The 17784-nt window shown below is 42.7% G+C and overlaps 1 protein-coding gene and 4 gene segments (V, D, J or C); all 5 read right to left on the reverse strand.

The window, feature by feature from the left end:
* Positions 1-886: 886 nt before the first annotated feature.
* On the reverse strand, positions 887-2827 carry LOC121193792. The gene is made up of 4 exons (XM_041056254.1): positions 2649-2827; positions 2162-2535; positions 1863-1929; positions 887-1674 (listed from the first exon to the last, which is right to left on the reverse strand). Exons 1-4 carry the CDS (start codon positions 2701-2703, stop codon positions 1289-1291), a joined length of 882 nt encoding a protein of 293 aa, XP_040912188.1. The 5' UTR covers positions 2704-2827; the 3' UTR covers positions 887-1288.
* A 4797-nt stretch (positions 2828-7624) lies between these two features.
* LOC121193509 lies at positions 7625-11052 on the reverse strand. The segment is given in 2 exon segments: positions 7625-8173; positions 10969-11052. Coding segments are annotated over 2 exon segments (402 nt in total).
* Positions 11053-11222: 170 nt separating this feature from the next.
* Positions 11223-12016, reverse strand: LOC121193501. The segment is given in 2 exon segments: positions 11223-11593; positions 11846-12016. Coding segments are annotated over 2 exon segments (411 nt in total).
* A 1187-nt stretch (positions 12017-13203) lies between these two features.
* On the reverse strand, positions 13204-13828 carry LOC121193518 (the record flags this gene model as incomplete). The annotated part of the segment is given in 2 exon segments: positions 13204-13517; positions 13705-13828. Coding segments are annotated over 2 exon segments (357 nt in total), but the record flags the coding sequence as incomplete, so codon positions are not given.
* A 10-nt stretch (positions 13829-13838) lies between these two features.
* On the reverse strand, positions 13839-14818 carry LOC121193477. The segment is given in 2 exon segments: positions 13839-14377; positions 14491-14818. Coding segments are annotated over 2 exon segments (435 nt in total).
* Positions 14819-17784: the final 2966 nt, after the last annotated feature.

Consider the following 17784-nt stretch of genomic DNA (forward strand, 5'->3'; position numbering starts at 1 on the left):
TAAGACTTCAGAATGAGAAAAAGAAGCTTGAAACACCCCAATGGACTAAGGTGTGATGGACTGATGAATCAAAATTTGAAATCTTCGGCTCATCACGCAGGAGTTTTGTACGCTGTCGGGAAGGATAGTTCCTCAGTGTGTGACATCAACTGTCAAACATGGAGGAGAAAGTGTGATGGTCTGGGGCTGTTTTGCTGGATCCAGGGTCGGTGACTTGTACAGAGTGAGAGGCCTCCTGAACCAAAACAGCTACCACAGCATGCTGCAGTGCCATGCAGTACCCTCTGGTATGCACCTAGTTGGTCAGGGGTTTATCCTACAGCAAGATAATGACCCAAAACAGAAGTCCGAGCTTTGCCAGAACTACCTGAGGAAAAAAGAACAAGATGGTAAAATTGCAAACATGGATCAGCCAGCACAGCCTCCAGACTTTAACCCCATCCAGCTGGTTTGGGATGAACTGTACAGAAGATAAAAAGCAAAGCAACCTATAAGTGCCAAACATTTATGGGAACCTCTGCAACAGAGTTGGGAAGAACTTTCTGAAGTATATTTTATTTGCATTGTAGAAAGAATGCCACGGGTGTGTTCAGCTGTTATATCTGCCAAAGGTAGCTGCTTTGAAGAGTCAAAAGTTCAGAATAAATTTTGGTTTATAAATTTTTTACATGATTTCTTCTTCTTCAGTCCAGTTGTTTATTTGTTCACTTCAGAGTACAATGAGACATTAAACTGCATCATTTTCAATGAAAAACTGGAAAAAGTGGGGTATTTTAAACTTTTTGACCAGTTGTGGTTATTACTTGAATCTCTCAGTTTGGTTAAAATTGATATTAAATATCCATGTGTCCAAATATACATAGTTAAAATGATTTACAAATACACAAGTGAGCAGATGTGCCAGGGTCGTGCAAGGAATGCAACCAGAGTGTTAGTGTCCTTTAAACATCAGTAGCATTTGGGATGAGAGAGACATGGAGCCTTTCAGTCCTCAGAACAGGTGTCCTGAAACGACAGCCTGAGGACAGCAGCTCAAACTCCCTCTGAAGTGGATGGTCCTGACAGTCCAATATAGCATAAGGCCTCCAAAGGACCTGTCTGTTATAAATGAGCAAAAGCTTGGTCTGACTCCTCCCTGAGATCTTCCTGCTCATTTTACCAAGACTTCCAAGTCTGTTCTCATTGGACAAGTTTAGGTTTCCAAACCAAGCAATAATAGAAATACCTACATGTGAATACTAGAATGGATCATAAGAAACCATTGAGGTTGAACAGTGTGTGACTCCCTCTAGTGGATGTTGTGGAGTATTCTGTTGTCTTTGCTCCAAAGGTTTTTGTACAGAGTTGTGCTGTTTCCTGTCACTGTGGGCCTCACAGCACAGTAGTACACAGCAGAGTCTGTCACTGCAGCAGAGGAGATCTGCAGATCCACTCGATTCCTCTCCTCGTTCAGTTCAGCAGTCAGTCCAGGGTGTGGAGGTTTTGCTTTCACCACATCAGGCTCCTTTGTGTCAGTGATGAGGAGAAGATACTGAGGACCTGATTCAGGATCCTGTCGGTACCACTGGAGGTTTTCGGCTTTAACTGAATATTTACAGGACAGAGTAACAGTACGACCCTCTGATGAAAACACTTCAGCTCTGCTGGCAGTAATATCATCCTCCAAGCTGTTTCCTAATGAGGGAAACAAATGATCCTGTTAACATCAGAGTCTGCAGCTGTTACTGATGAGTCTTTATCATTTAGATCTGTATCTTTGAAATGTTAAATCCTGAGCTTCAACTAAAACAACTCCAACCTGGTCCTGAGATGCTTTGAAACTGTCTTTGTGTTTCAGGTTTTCTTGTCTGAAACATACGTACCTACGAGAGCTGAGAAGAACAAAAGAGCAGCGAGTTTTTCCATGTTCACTGAGGTGAAGTGTTGTAACTGTTCAGTGAGACAAAGTTGTGAGTGGTTCTGTGAGTTGTGTTTGGTTCACAGCTGGAATGAAACAGTTCTCTGCCAAACAGCCCCCTCTACAGGTCAGTAGGAGGAGACTGGTGTCAGATTATCTTCATTTCTAAAGCTCTTCATCACAGCTGTGTCTCATGAGTAAAAAGATTCTAGACTGGATCATAAGAAACCACTGAGGTTGAACAGTGTGTGACTCCCTCTAGTGGATGTTGTGGAGTATTCTGTTGTCTTTGCTCCAAAGGTTTTTGTACAGAGTTGTGCTGTTTCCTGTCACTGTGGGCTTCACAGCACAGTAGTACACAGCAGAGTCTGTCACTGCAGCAGAGGAGATCTGCAGATCCATTTGGGTTTGATCCCGACTCACAGTAACATTCAGTCCAGAGACTGGATCTGATGATAGTTGTCCTGATGCCAGATGAGAGATGAGGAACTGTGGTGGTTTTCCTGGATGTTGTCGATACCAGAAGAAATAATCACCAGCAGCAGCTTTTTTGGAGTATGTGTAGGACAGAGTAACAGAGCTGCCTTCTGAACTGAACTCTTCATCCTTGACTGGAGTCAGTTGTTCACAGCTGACGCCTGAAGAAAGAGACAAATGTTGTTAAAGACCATGTTAAAGTGTGATTGGCTGTTCCAGTGGTTTCTAGCAAACAGATCCTCTAAAGTCATTTCTTCTTCCTGCTTTAACCTACCTTTTAGTATGATGAGAACCAAAGGAAACATTCCACAGTAAAGCAGTGAGAGCATCTTACACACAGTATCTGTGTTATGTATGCTTTAGATATTGAATGCATCTGACAGTGGGAGTTGTTGTCTGTCCTGCTCTTTGACAGTGTTGCTCCTCCCTCAGCCTGTTCCTCCTCTCATATCACTGTATGTTATGAATAGTAAAAGCACAGCTCAATATATTTTACAGCTTTAAGCCCAGAAAGATGAACCTCTGTTATTCTGCTGGCTTTTCTTTTTCTTTCTTTTGCTTTGGACACATTTTCACCATCATCATCCAGTCAATCAGGAATCTTGTCAAACATGGTCTGAAAAGCCACATGGCAGCATTATAATTAATATTCAAATTATTATCAATCGTTGGAAAACTCCTGAAGCATTGGACCAGTTGCTTTTACATTTTCTACACACGGTGCTCTCCAGCTTTTTCAGTTGGACTCTCCTGCCTGGTAAATCTTATTGAACAAAAAAGTTTTTTTTCCCACTGATTTAAAAATAATGAGATGCATATGCTCTGTTATATATTAGCTCATACCTTTGTTCAGAACACCCCATAATGACAATGTGAAAACAGTTTTTTAAATGTTTGCAAATGTTTGATAAAGAAATCACATGTACATAAGTATTCACAGCTTTTGCCTTAAAGCTCAAATCCTGCATCCTGTTTCCACTGATCATCTTTTAAATGTTTCTACAGCTTAATTGAAGTCTACCTGTGGTAAATTCAGTTGATTGGACATGATTTGGAATGGCACACACCTGTCTATATAAGGTCCCACAGTTGATAGTGCATGTCAGAGCACAAACCAAGCATGAAGTCAAAGGAATTGTCTGTAGACTTCCGAGACAGGGTTGTCTCAAGGTACAAATCTGGGGAAGCGTACAGAAAAATTTCTGCTGCTTTGAAGGTCTCAATGAGCACAGTGCTCTCCATCATCTGTAAATGGAAGAAGTTTGGAACCACAAGGACTCTTCCTAGAGCTGGCCGGCCGCTTAAACTGAGCAATCGAGGGAGAAGGGCCTTAGTCAGGGAGGTGACCGAGAACCCGATGTTCACTCTGTCAGAGCTCCAGTGTTCCTCTGTGGAGAGAGGACAACCTTCCAGACGGACATCTCTGCAGCAATCCACCAATCAGGCCTGTATGGTAGAGTGGCCAGACGGATGCCACTCCTTAGTAAAAGACACATGGCTGTCCACCTGGAGTTTGCCAAAAGGCACCTGAAGGACTCTCAGACCATGAGAAATAAAATTCTCTGGTCTGATGAGACAAAGATTGAACTCTTTGGTGTGAATGCCAGACGTCATGTTTGGAGGAAACCAGGCACCGCTCATCACCTGGCCAATACCATCCCTACAGTGAAGCATGGCGGTGGCAGCATCAGGCTGTGGGGATGTTTTTCAGTGACAGGACCTGGGAGACTGGTCAGGACAGAGGGAAAGATGAATGCAGCAATGTACAGAGACATCCTGGATGAAAACCTGCTCCAGAGACCTCTTAACCTCAGACTAGGACAGTTCATCTTTCAGCAGCACACAGCCAAGATAACAAAGGAGTGGCTTCAGACCAACTCTGTGAATGTCCTTGAGTGGCCCAGCCAGAGCCCAGGCTTGAATCCGATTGAACATCTCTGGAGAGATGTGAAAATGGCTGTGCACCGGCACTGCCCGTCCAACCTGATGGAGCTTGAGAGGTTCTGCAAAGAGGAATGGGTGAAACTGGCCAAAGACAGATGTGCCAAGCTCGTGGTATCATATTCAAGAAGACTTGAGGCTGTAATTGCTGCCAAAGGTGCATCAACAAAGTACTGAGCAAAGGCTGTGAATACTTATGTACATGTGATTTGGGATTTTTAATTAATTTGCAAACATTTCAAAATAACATTTTCACATTGTCATTATGGGGTGTTGTGTGTAGAATTTTGAGGGGAAAAATGAATTTAATCCATTTTGGAATAAGGCTGTAACAGATGTGAATACTTTCCAGATGCACTGTATGTTTTGATTCCCGTTCTGTGCAGCCTGAGCTATAACACCTTGAACTGCTACAAGGCGCACACATTGTTCCTCTGATACAGATACAGAGGCAGACGTGATGTTGTCTTTCTCGCTCAAGGAAACCAGCTATATCTGCATGTTTTGACTTTATGACTATCAGCTTGAGGGGAGGTGGACATCCTGTGTGTATAAAGAAGTACAGAGACTTCTCACCTTGGAGTATTACAAAGATCCCTTTCTGACCCATGGTTGATGTATGCTACTTCTTACAAGAATAAAACACTGTAAGCTTTGATCGTCTCCGGGTCTTGGCTGATTTGGTTGGACTTTTCTAACACCCACTGAATCTTGTTAGTGTGAAGTCTTCAGATTAACTTTAAGTTACTTGTGTATTGATTTTCTTGTCTTCATGGTGTGTTGTGTTTGAAGCATCATCCAGGTGGTTTGTCATTGATGTGGATTTGCTGCTCATGTGAATCCTCCCAGTGTTTCATTAGCAGCTGTAACCACAGTGACTCTGATAAAAGAGGAATTAGCAGAATCCATCTGATATGAAGCTGTGGTTTGAATACCACTTCCCTCCTCTTTGAAGAGGAGTCAGATATCTGTGTTCAGGTTTTTGTACAGTCTCTTCTACACTTTGTATCACTGTGTTTCTAGAGCACAGTAGTAGAGAGCTGTGTCTGCCAGGGTTAGTCTGCTTATGGTCAGTGTAGTTGATGTATCTGTTGTTTGGGACTGATATCGTTTATCAGGAATATGTTCAGCTGTGCTCTGCTTTGCTCCTTTCAAGAGAATAAACTGAGGAGCCTGAAGGTCAGAATGATGTTTGTACCAGTGAAGGCGAGGATAATTAGATGTTGTCTGATATTGACATGTGAGTGTGACAGATTGTCCTTCTGTTCCACTGACTTCAGCTCGTTCAGGAGAGATTGTGTCTCCAGCTATTAGTCCTGGAAAAAGTGGAGAAAATGAAGCCATTAGAGCAACATTGTCCATGAGGCTGAGAGGAGAAGACAGTGGAAAATGTCAGTGTACAGTGTTACTCTGTGGACACAAACAGCTCAACTGGAGCTCACATCATAACTAGATTGTACAGGACGTCATGACAAAGACAGATGATTGTGAGTTTTCAGCTGACAAAGTCATAAAATGGCGGCCAAATATCTTGTTAAAGCAGCAGGTGAACTGAGACACTCATTAGTTGGGAAACTTACCTATGAAGTCAGATAAAAGCAAAAAGAGGTAAAGCAACATGTCTTTGGAGTTGTTGAAGCCAAACAGACAGCAGATGAACAATGTTCTTCCACTGCAGTAGAATCAAGCAACTAAACAGCCTCTCTGCTGCACAGCCCTTCTCCTCAACATCAAGCTGATTGTGCTTTTACTTCCTCAGACATTTCTGCTCTGGAGACACAAAGAATCTGATTGGCTGAGGAGGACTTCAGTGGGTGGGGCCAGGTGATCATCTTTGTGTCCTCTAATATTTTCTTCCAGCTGTTTGTAGGCTTCATTAATCTCTTTCTTTGCTGCTTGTAAACTTTTCTTTTAGGATCCTTGTGAACCTTGAGCTTAAATTAATACACTTAGGAAATCTATCCTTTACCTGAGCAATGTTTAGATGAAGTTTCTTCCCCTTCCTTATTTGTAGGAATTTCATCAAGTCTTTACTTGGTAAATTAAATATAGTTTCCAGGTTTGATGACTTTCTGAAAAGTCTGCGACCCCAACGGACTCCAACAGGCAAACTGGTCTTGGTCTATGGTGGGTGGAAGGGAAGATTTGTTGTGCCTTAGGACCAGCCTCTGGAAACACTTCATTACAGTGGCAGTGACAGCCACAGGGCTGTAGTCATTAAGGCTGCTGACTGCTGCTGTCTCTGGGACAGGTACAATGGTGGGAGGCTTCAATCATTTACTAGAACTTGTGCTAATGTGTCGTCTGATCTGCTCTAATGAATGAGTTCAATGTTCCCATCTACTGTTTGCAGAGGTCTCAGCAGAGTTCAGTAGAAAAACATGTGTAGTTGTTTCTCTGAATTCTGGAGATGAAGGAGCAGGAAACAATGAGTTTGTTCAACTTTCAGAGCAGCTCTGTGTCTCTGACATTTACTGCTTCATTTTCTATTGTTTGATTCTGATCAGTCCAAAGAATCTAGACTGGATCATAAGAAACCATTGAGTCTGAACAGTGTGTGACTCCCTCTAGTGGATGTTGTGGAGTATTCTGTTGTCTTTGCTCCAAAGGTTTTTGTACAGAGTTGTGCTGTTTCCTGTCACTGTGGGCTGCAGAGCACAGTAGTACACAGCAGAGTCAGACAGCTGAAGCTTCTGGATCTTCAGAGGAACTGATTTCTCTTTGAGCTCAGCATGAAATCTTGTTTTCTGAGAGTCTTCAGGATCTTTTGTTCCAGAGAAACGTCGAAGTAAAAACTTGGGAAAATCATTTGCTTCTTGTTTGTACCAGAACAAAGTTGGTACTGAACTGGTTGTTTCATATGTACAATGGAGTATAACTGTCTCTCCTTCAGCAGCAATGACATCTCCTGTTGGCTGGATCACTCTGTCTTCTCCTTTACACTCTGGGGAAGAACAGAACATGCAGAGGAAGAGATCAATCAATAAAGATGATTGATTCAAGGAGATCAATCAGTAGCTTTACAGAATTACGGAGCCAGAGAGTCAGACACACAGACATGTAGAATAGATGTGATTTTCACTGATCATTGTCACTTTGAAGCATAGAAAGTGTTTTTACAAGCTAACAAATGTCAGCACAAATGATCTGCTGTGATTTTCTCTATCATAAACATTGAAAGCTCTGACTGTACAGCTCAGTAATATGTCAAAGTGTTTGAAGAGGAAACATGTTGTGCTTTGTATCTTACCAAAGAAAAGAGCAGCAAGAATCATCCACAGCCAATGTTCCATCTCTACAAGAAGGTTTAAAGCAACAGGAGAAAGTAGCTGATGTTCAACACTGAGTCTGACAATTCTTCTCTTCACAGCAGCAGTTATTATTGACACAATGCTTGAACAGAGAGCACAAGTAGTGCACCGCCTACTTCATAATGTCGCCCTCTAGTGGAGCTAAAAAGTTGAGTTCAGCACTTTGTTGGAAAAAAGGCTTCCAGCAGCTTGTCAGTGAGTCAGCTTGTGTTTTTGTACAGAGTTGTGCTGTTTCCTGTCACTGTGGGCCTCACAGCACAGTAGTACACAGCAGAGTCTGTCACTGCAGCAGAGGAGATCTGCAGATCCATTTGGGTTTGATCCCGACTCACAGTAACATTCAGTCCAGAGACTGGATCTGATGATAGATCTCCTGATGCCAGATGAGAGATGAGGAACTGTGGTGGTTTTCCTGGATGTTGTCGATACCAGAAGAAATAATCATTATAATCAGCTTTTTTGGAGTATGTGTAGGACAGAGTAACAGAGCTGCCTTCTGAACTGAACTCTTCATCCTTGACTGGAGTCAGTTGTTCACAGCTGACACCTGAAGAAAGAGACAAATGTTGTTAAAGACCATGTTAAAGTGTGATTGGCTGTTCCAGTGGTTTCTAGCAAACAGATCCTCTAAAGTCATTTCTTCTTCCTGCTTTAACCTACCTTTTAGTATGATGAGAACCAAAGGAAACATTCCACAGTAAAGCAGTGAGAGCATCTTACACACAGTATCTGTGTTATGTATGCTTTAGATATTGAATGCATCTGACAGTGGGAGTTGTTGTCTGTCCTGCTCTTTGACAGTGTTGCTCCTCCCTCAGCCTGTTCCTCCTCTCATATCACTGTATGTTGTAGCAGCTGTAACCACAGTGACTCTGATAAAAGAGGAATTAGCAGAATCCATCTGATATGAAGCTGTGGTTTGAATACCACTTCCCTCCTCTTTGAAGAGGAGTCAGATATCTGTGTTCAGGTTTTTGTACAGTCTCTTCTACACTTTGTATCACTGTGTTTCTAGAGCACAGTAGTAGAGAGCTGTGTCTGCCAGGGTTAGTCTGCTTATGGTCAGTGTAGTTGATGTATCTGTTGTTTGGGACTGATATCGTTTATCAGGAATATGTTCAGCTGTGCTCCTCTTTGCTCCTTTCCAGAGAATAAACTGAGGAGCCTGAAAGTCAGAATGATGTTTGTACCAGTGAAGGTAAATATTCCTCAGGTTTGTCTGATATTGACATGTGAGTGTGACAGATTGTCCTTCTGTTCCACTGACTTCAGCTCGTTCAGGAGAGATTGTGTCTCCAGCTATTAGTCCTGGAAAAAGTGGAGAAAATGAAGCCATTAGAGCAACATTGTCCATGAGGCTGAGAGGAGAAGACAGTGGAAAATGTCAGTGTACAGTGTTACTCTGTGGACACAAACAGCTCAACTGGAGCTCACATCATAACTAGATTGTACAGGACGTCATGACAAAGACAGATGATTGTGAGTTTTCAGCTGTCAAAGTCATAAAATGGCGGCCAAATATCTTGTTAAAGCAGCAGGTGAACTGAGACACTCATTAGTTGGGAAACTTACCTATGAAGTCAGATAAAAGCAAAAAGAGGTAAAGCAACATGTCTTTGGAGTTGTTGAAGCCAAACAGACAGCAGATGAACAATGTTCTTCCACTGCAGTAGAATCAAGCAACTAAACAGCCTCTCTGCTGCACAGCCCTTCTCCTCAACATCAGGCTGATTGTGCTTTTACTTCCTCAGACATTTCTGCTCTGGAGACACAAAGAATCTGATTGGCTGAGGAGGACTTCAGGGGCGGGGTCAGGTGATCATCTTTGTGTCCTAATAATATTTTCTTCCAGCTGTTTGTAGGCTTCATTAATCTTTTTCTTTGCTGCTTGTACACTTTTTTTTATGATCCTTGTGAACCTTGAGCTTAAATTAATAAACTGAGGAAATCAATCCCTTACCTGAGCAATGTTTAGATGAAGTTTCTTCCCCTTCCTTATTTGTGGGAATTTCATAAAATCTTTACTTGGTAAATTAAATAGTTTCCAGGTCTTGAAAGGACATTAGGTTTTCATTCCTGTCTAGAACTTCAATCTTTCTAATTCCTTCTTCTGAGCCACATTTGAAACCTTAGTCCAGCCTTCCAGGTTTAAATTCTTAATCCTGGTTCCATGTGGTGACAGAGATTAACAAGAACAATTGACAGAGTTCAGTTCTTCAGTAGAAACTATTCAGGACTCTGGAAGTTCAGGTCTCAGTGGACCTATAGCGCCTCCCAGAGGGCAGCAGAGTGAACAGGTGGTGGCCTGGATCAGATGAGTCCTTGATGATGTTTGTGTTCCTCCTTCCTTTGATGACTTTCTGAAAAGTCTGCGACCCCAACGGACTCCAACAGGCAAACTGGTCTTGGTCTATGGTGGGTGGAAGGGAAGATTTGTTGTGCCTTAGGACCAGCCTCTGGAAACACTTCATTACAGTGGCAGTGACAGCCACAGGGCTGTAGTCATTAAGGCTGCTGACTGCTGCTGTCTCAGGGACAGGTACAATGGTGGGAGGCTTCAATCATTTACTAGAACTTGTGCTAATGTGTCGTCTGATCTGCTCTAATGAATGAGTTCAATGTTCCCATCTACTGTTTGCAGAGGTCTCAGCAGAGTTCAGTAGAAAAACACGTGTAGTTGTTTTTCTAAATTCTGAAGAAGAAGGAGCAGGAAACAATGAGTTTGTTCAACTTTCAGAGCAGCTCTGTGTCTCTGACATTTACTGCTTCATTTTCTGTTGTTTGATTCTGATCAGTCCAAAGAATCTAGACTGGATCATAAGAAACCACTGAGGCTGAACAGTGTGTGACTCCCTCTAGTGGATGTTGTGGAGTATTCTATTGTCTTTGCTCCAAAGGTTTTTGTACAGAGTTGTGCTGTTTCCTGTCACTGTGGGCCTCACAGCACAGTAGTACACAGCAGAGTCTGTCACTGCAGCAGAGGAGATCTGCAGATCCATTTGGGTTTGATCCCGACTCACAGTAACAGTCAGTCCAGAGACTGGATTTAATATTTTTCCTGACCCCATATGAGAGATGAGGAACTGTGGTTTTTTTCCTGGATGTTGTCGATACCAGTAAAACTCATCACCAGCAGCAGCTTTTTTGGAGTATGTGTAGGACAGAGTAACAGAGCTGCCTTCTGAACTGAACTCTTCATCCTTGACTGGAGTCAGTTGTTCACAGCTGACACCTGAAGAAAGAGAAATCTGTTTTTAATCTGTCACAAAACTCTCAAAAAGTGAGTCACATTTCGAAAATATTGGAATTAAAACTTGGTTTCAAATGCAGATTGTAACATACCTGTTAGAGTAGAGACAAACAGTAGAGACAGTAGATTATAGTCTAATGACAGCATGTTGAATAAAGGGAAAGTTTATGGTCTGTGTATTGAACTCTGCTGAATATGGAAGTTCCTCTCTCTTCTATAGTTCAGTAACAGCTCAGCTCCTCCCTGAATCTCTCCGTCTCCTCTTAGATCTGGATTTTCTCTTCTCTTGTGAGCTTCTCTAACTGATTGGTTTCCTCTGGCTTGGTTGAACAGTGTGTGACTCCCTCTAGTGGATATTGTGGAGTATTCTGTTGTCTTTGCTCCAAAGGTTTTTGTACAGAGTTGTGCTGTTTCCTGTCACTGTGGGCTGCAGAGCACAGTAGTACACAGCAGAGTCTGTCACTTTAGTTGAGATGATCTTCAGATCTACACGTTTCTCTGTTTTGTCAATGTGAGCTGAGAAATCAGAAAGAGATGGATGAGTCGATCCTGACTCTGTGATGGAGAGCAGGAACTCTGGTCTGGATCTGTGGTTCTGTCGGTACCACTGAATATTCCTGATAGAACCCTCATATTTACAGGTCAGGCTGATGGTTCTTCCCACTTCAACAACTTCTTCTGTACTTTCTGGCTTGATGCTGTTCATGGAGCCCATGGCTGCAAAATGAGAGTTATTCATATCAGTTAGTTTGCAAGAGATTCAACCATGAAGAGACTCAACAGAGGTTGTTGACTTTTTCTTCACCATGTGATCATTCTGACATGGATTTAAGAACCAAGACAAACGTCCTGTTTTTCTATCATGGAAAGTGTAAAGTTCCACAGATAAACCTCTGCTTATGAAATGTAGAGCAAATATCTTGTTAAAGCAGCAGGTGAACTGAGACACTCATTAGCTGGGAAACTCACCTATGAAGTCAGATAAAAGCAAAAAGAGGTAAAGCAACATGTCTTTGGAGTTGTTGAAGCCAAACAGACAGCAGATGAACAATGTTCTTCCACTGCAGTAGAATCAAGCAACTAAACAGCCTCTCTGCTGCACAGCCCTTCTCCTCAACATCAAGCTGATTGTGCTTTTACTTCCTCAAACATTTCTGCTCTGGAGACACAAATAATCTCATTGGCTGAGGGGGACTTCAGTGGGCGGGGCCAGGTGATCATCTTTGTGTCCTCTAATATTTTCTTCCAGCTGTTTGTAGGCTTCATTAATCTCTTTCTTTGCTACTTGTACAGTTTTCCTTTAGGATCCTTGTGAACCTTGAGCTTAAATTAATAAACTGAGGAAATCAATCCTTTACCTGAGCAATGTTTAGATGAACTTTCTTCCCCTTCCTTATTTGTAGGAATTTCATCAAGTCTTTACTTGGTAAATTAAATATAGTTTCCAGGTCTTGAAAGGACATTAGGTTTTCATTCCTGTCTAGAACTTCAATCGTTCTAATTCCTTTTTCTGAGCCACATTTGAAACCTTAGTCCAGCCTTCCAGGTTTAAATTCTTAATCCTGGTTCCATGTGGTGACAGGGATTAACAAGAACAATTGACAAAGTTCAGTTGTTTGGTAGAAACTATTCAGGACTCAGGAAGTTCAGGTCTCAGTGGACCTATAGCGCCTCCCAGAGGGCAGCAGAGTGAACAGGTGGTGGCCTGGATCAGATGAGTCCTTGATGATGTTTGTGGTCCTCCTTCCTTTAGTGACTTTATGAAAAGTCTGCGACCCCAACGGACTCCAACAGGCAAACTGGTCTTGGTCTATGGTGGGTGGAAGGGAAGATTTGTTGTGCCTTAGGACCAGCCTCTGGAAACACTTCATTACAGTGGCAGTGACAGCCACAGGGCTGTAGTCATTAAGGCTGCTGACTGCTGCTGTCTCTGGGACAGGTACAATGGTGGGAGGCTTCAATCATTTACTAGAACTTGTGCTAATGTGTCGTCTGATCTGCTCTAATGAATGAGTTCAATGTTCCCATCTACTGTTTGCAGAGGTCTCAGCAGAGTTCAGTAGAAAAACACGTGTAGTTGTTTCTCTGAATTCTGGAGATGAAGGAGCAGGAAACAATGAGTTTGTTCAACTTTCAGTGCAGCTCTGTGTCTCTGACATTTACTGCTTCATTTTCTGTTGTTTGATTCTGATCAGTCCAAAGAATCTAGACTGGATCATAAGAAACCACTGAGGCTGAACAGTGTGTGACTCCCTCTAGTGGATGTTGTGGAGTATTCTGTTGTCTTTTCTCCAAAGGTTTTTGTACAGAGTTGTGCTGTTTCCTGTCACTGTGGGCTGCAGAGCACAGTAGTACACAGCAGAGTCTGTCACTGCAGCAGAGGAGATCTGCAGATCCACTCGATTCCTCTCCTCGTTCAGTTCAGCAGTCAGTCCAGGGTGTGGAGGTTTTGCTTTCACCACTTCAGGCTCCTTTGTGTCAGTGATGAGGAGAAGATACTGAGGACCTGATCCAGGATCCTGTCGGTACCACTGGAGGTTTTGAGCTTTAACTGAATATTTACAGGACAGAGTAACAGTACAACCCTCTGATGAAAACACTTCAGCTCTGCTGGCAGTAATATCATCCTCCAAGCTGTTTCCTAATGAGGGAAACAAATGATCCTGTTAACATCAGAGTCTGCAGCTGTTACTGATGAGTCTTTATCATTTAGATCTGTATCTTTGAAATGTTAAATCCTGAGCTTCAACTAAAAAACTCCAACCTGGTCCTGAGATGCTTTGAAACTGTCTTTGTGTTTCAGGTTTTCTTGTCTGAAACATACGTACCTACGAGAGCTGAGAAGAACAAAAGAGCAGCGAGTTTTTCCATGTTCACTGAGGTGAAGTGTTGTAACTGTTCAGCGAGACAAAGTTGTGAGTGGTTCTGTGAGTTGTGTTTGGTTCACAGCTGGAATGAAACAGTTCTCTGCCAAACAGCCTCCTCTACAGGTCAGTAGGAGGAGACTGGTGTCAGATTATCTTCATTTCTAAAGCTCTTCATCACAGCTGTGTCTCATGAGTAAAAAGCATCCAGACTGGATCACAAGAAACCATTGAAGTTGAACAGTGTGTGACTCCCTCTAGTGGATGTTGTGGAGTATTCTGTTGTCTTTGCTCCAAAGGTTTTTGTACAGAGTTGTGCTGTTTCCTGTCACTGTGGGCTTCACAGCACAGTAGTACACAGCAGAGTCTGTCACTGCAGCAGAGGAGATCTGCAGATCCATTTGGGTTTGATCCCGACTCACAGTAACAGTCAGTTCAGAGACTGGACCTGATGATATTTCTTGTCCTTTCCCTGTGTGAGAGATGAGGAACTGTGGTGGTTTTCCTGGATGTTGTCGATACCAGAAGAAATTTTCATTAGTTGCTTTTTTGGAGTATGTGTAGGACAGAGTAACAGAGCTGCCTTCTGAACTGAACTCTTCATCCTTGACTGGAGTCAGTTGTGTACAGCTGACACCTGAAGAAAGAGACAAATGTTGTTAAAGACCATGTTAAAGTGTGATTGGCTGTTCCAGTGGTTTCTAGCAAACAGATCCTCTAAAGTCATTTCTTCTTCCTGCTTTAACCTACCTTTTAGTATGATGAGAACCAAAGGAAACATTCCACAGTAAAGCAGTGAGAGCATCTTACACACAGTATCTGTGTTATGTATGCTTTAGATATTGAATGCATCTGACAGTGGGAGTTGTTGTCTGTCCTGCTCTTTGACAGTGTTGCTCCTCCCTCAGCCTGTTCCTCCTCTCATATCACTGTATGTTGTAGCAGCTGTAACCACAGTGACTCTGATAAAAGAGGAATTAGCAGAATCCATCTGATATGAAGCTGTGGTTTGAATACCACTTCCCTCCTCTTTGAAGAGGAGTCAGATATCTGTGTTCAGGTTTTTGTACAGTCTCTTCTACACTTTGTATCACTGTGTTTCTAGAGCACAGTAGTAGAGAGCTGTGTCTGCCAGGGTTAGTCTGCTTATGGTCAGTGTAGTTGATGTATCTGTTGTTTGGGACTGATATCGTTTATCAGGAATATGTTCAACTCCACTCGCTGATCTTGCTCCTTTCCAGAGAATGAACTGAGGAGCCTGAAGGTCAGAATGATGTTTGTACCAGTAAAGGTAAATATAACTATCTGTTGTCTCATATCGACATCTGAGTGTGACAGATTGTCCTTCTGTTCCACTGACTTCAGCTCGTTCAGGAGAGATTGTGTCTCCAGCTATTAGTCCTGGAAAAAGTGGAGAAAATGAAGCCATTAGAGCAACATTGTCCATGAGGCTGAGAGGAGAAGACAGTGGAAAATGTCAGTGTACAGTGTTACTCTGTGGACACAAACAGCTCAACTGGAGCTCACATCATAACTAGATTGTACAGGACATCATGACAAAGACAGATGATTGTGAGTTTTCAGCTGTCAAAGTCATAAAATGGCGGCCAAATATCTTGTTAAAGCAGCAGGTGAACTGAGACACTCATTAGTTGTGAAACTCACCTATGAAGTCAGATAAAAGCAAAAAGAGGTAAAGCAACATGTCTTTGGAGTTGTTGAAGCCAAACAGACAGCAGATGAACAATGTTCTTCCACTGCAGTAGAATCAAGCAACTAAACAGCCTCTCTGCTGCACAGCCCTTCTCCTCAACATCAAGCTGATTGTGCTTTTACTTCCTCAAACATTTCTGCTCTGGAGACACAAAGAATCTGATTGGCTGAGGGGGACTTCAGTGGGTGGGGCCAAGCAATCACATTTCCTTTTCTTCAATCATCAACAGGTATTGGAACAAAGAGTCAATTGCAACTAAAAGAGTTTACTGTATACATTTTGCAACTTTACAATAAAGGTCACTAAAATAAACCAGAAACGTTGCAGAGTGTTTCACTGATTCTAGTGAAGAAAAACAAAACCAAATGTTCACTTTACATACATGTGTACAATAACTACGAACATACACATACAGTTATGGAAAAAATTATTTGATCCTCTGATGATTTTGTAAGTTTGCTCCCTAATAAAGAAATGATCAGTCCATAATTTCAATTGCAGGTTTATTTGAACAGTGAGAGACAGAACAATAACAAAGAAATCCAGAAAAATACATTTCAAAAAAGTTATAAATGAAATTGTATTTTCATGAATGTAATAAGTATTTTATTCCTTTGCAAAATGTGCTTCAGTACTTGGTGGCAAAACCTTTGTTGGCAATTACAGAGATCAGACATTTCTTGTAGTTGGCCAAAAGGTTTGCTCACATCTAAGGGGGGATTTTGTCCCACTCCTCTTTGCAGATCCTCTCCAAGTCACTGATGTTTTGTGGTTGATCTTTGGCAACTCCAACCTTCAGCTCCCTCTGCAGATTTTTGATGGGATTAAAGTCTGGAGACTGACGAGGCCACTCCAAGACCTTAATATGCTTCTTCTTGAGCCAATCCTTTATTGCCTTGGCCGTGTGTTTTGGATCATTGTCATGCTGAAATACCCACCCATGGCCCATTTTCAATGCCCTGACAGAGGGAAGGAGGTTCTCACCCAAGATTTGACAGCACATGGCCCCATCTGTCCTCCCTTTGATGCGGTGCAGTTGTCCTGTCCCCTTGGCAGAAAAACACCCCCAAAGCATAACGTTTCCACCCCCATGTTTGACGGTGGAGACAGTGTTCTTGGAGTCATAGGCAGCATTCCTTCTCCTCCAAACACGGCGAGTTGAGTTGATGCGAAATAGCTCGATTTTGGTCTCATCTGACCAGAACACTTTCAGCCAGTCCTTCTCTGAATCATTCAGATATTCAGTGGCAAACTTCAAACGGGCCTGTACATGTGCTTTCTTGAGCAGGGGGACCTTGAGGGCCCTGCAGGATTTCAGTCCTTCATGGCGTAGTGTGTTACCAACTGTTTCCTTGGTGACTATGGTCCCAGCTGCTTTGAGATTATTGAGTTCCTCCCGAGTAGTTCTGGGCTGATTCCTCACCGTTCTCATTATCATTGAAACTCCACGAGGTGAGATCTTGCATGGAGCTCCAGACCCAAGGAGATGATGTCACCCTCATCAGATTTGATGTTTCTTCCATTTGTGAATAATAGCACCTGCTGTTGTCACCTTCTCACCCAGCTGCTTGGCGATGGTCTTGTTGCCCCTTCCAGCCTTGAGTAGGTCGAAGATCTTGTCCCTGACCTCCTTGGGAAGCTCTTTGGTCTTGACCACGGTGAAGAGTTTGAAATCTGGATTGATTTATTCCTTCTGTGGACTTTTTCCTTAACCATATATATCAGTGGTAATCAACCCTGTTTTTAACCTTTGGCCACAAGTTTTCATCAGGGAATGAAAGGAGGTGCTCAGTGTTGTACGTCTCAGTTAGGAGTTCATGACATTCATTCATTTTCTACCGCTTAATCTGAGCTGGAGCCTATCCCAGCTGACTATAGGCGAGAGGGGGTACCTGGACTGTCGCAGGACAATCGCAGGGCTGACACACAAAGACAAAAGACCACACACGCACACACACCTACTGGCAATTTGGAGCGGCCAATTAACCTATCCCATGCATGTGTTTGGGATTGTGGGAGGAACCCAGAGTACCCGGAGAACATGCAAACTCCACACACACCGCAGGCTGGGGTTCAAACCTGGAACCTTCTTGCTGTGAGCCAACAGTGCTAACCACTGCACCACCGTACCACCCCGAGTTCATGACATTTCATAGTTTTATTTCTTTGTAGGTGCAGAAGTAGACGAATGTGGAAAGTATCAAGCTAATTTACAGTCATGTTGTATTAAGTTTTATGTTTTGAACCAAGTTTTAAGATGTGGTGATTGTCTGCATTTTGTGTCTGAGCAGTGGAAAGTGATCCACCGAGTCATCCACATTGACTGCTGT

Source organism: Toxotes jaculatrix, chromosome 14, assembly GCF_017976425.1.
Source record: "Toxotes jaculatrix isolate fToxJac2 chromosome 14, fToxJac2.pri, whole genome shotgun sequence".
Taxonomy (NCBI): domain Eukaryota; kingdom Metazoa; phylum Chordata; class Actinopteri; family Toxotidae; genus Toxotes; species Toxotes jaculatrix.

What these genes read in the sequence shown, in the direction of transcription:
- LOC121193792 (XM_041056254.1), bottom strand. Translation starts at nt 2,703, where the DNA reads ATGCTCTCACTGCTTTACTGTGGAATGTTTCCTTTGGTTCTCATCATA. An exon ending in GGTTCTCATCATACTAAAAG is followed by an intron (nt 2,536 to 2,648) that starts GTAGGTTAAAGC and finishes CTCTTTCTTCAG; the next exon opens with GCGTCAGCTGTGAACAACTG. An exon ending in ACAGAATACTCCACAACATC is followed by an intron (nt 1,930 to 2,161) that starts CACTAGAGGGAG and finishes CTCACTGAACAG; the next exon opens with TTACAACACTTCACCTCAGT.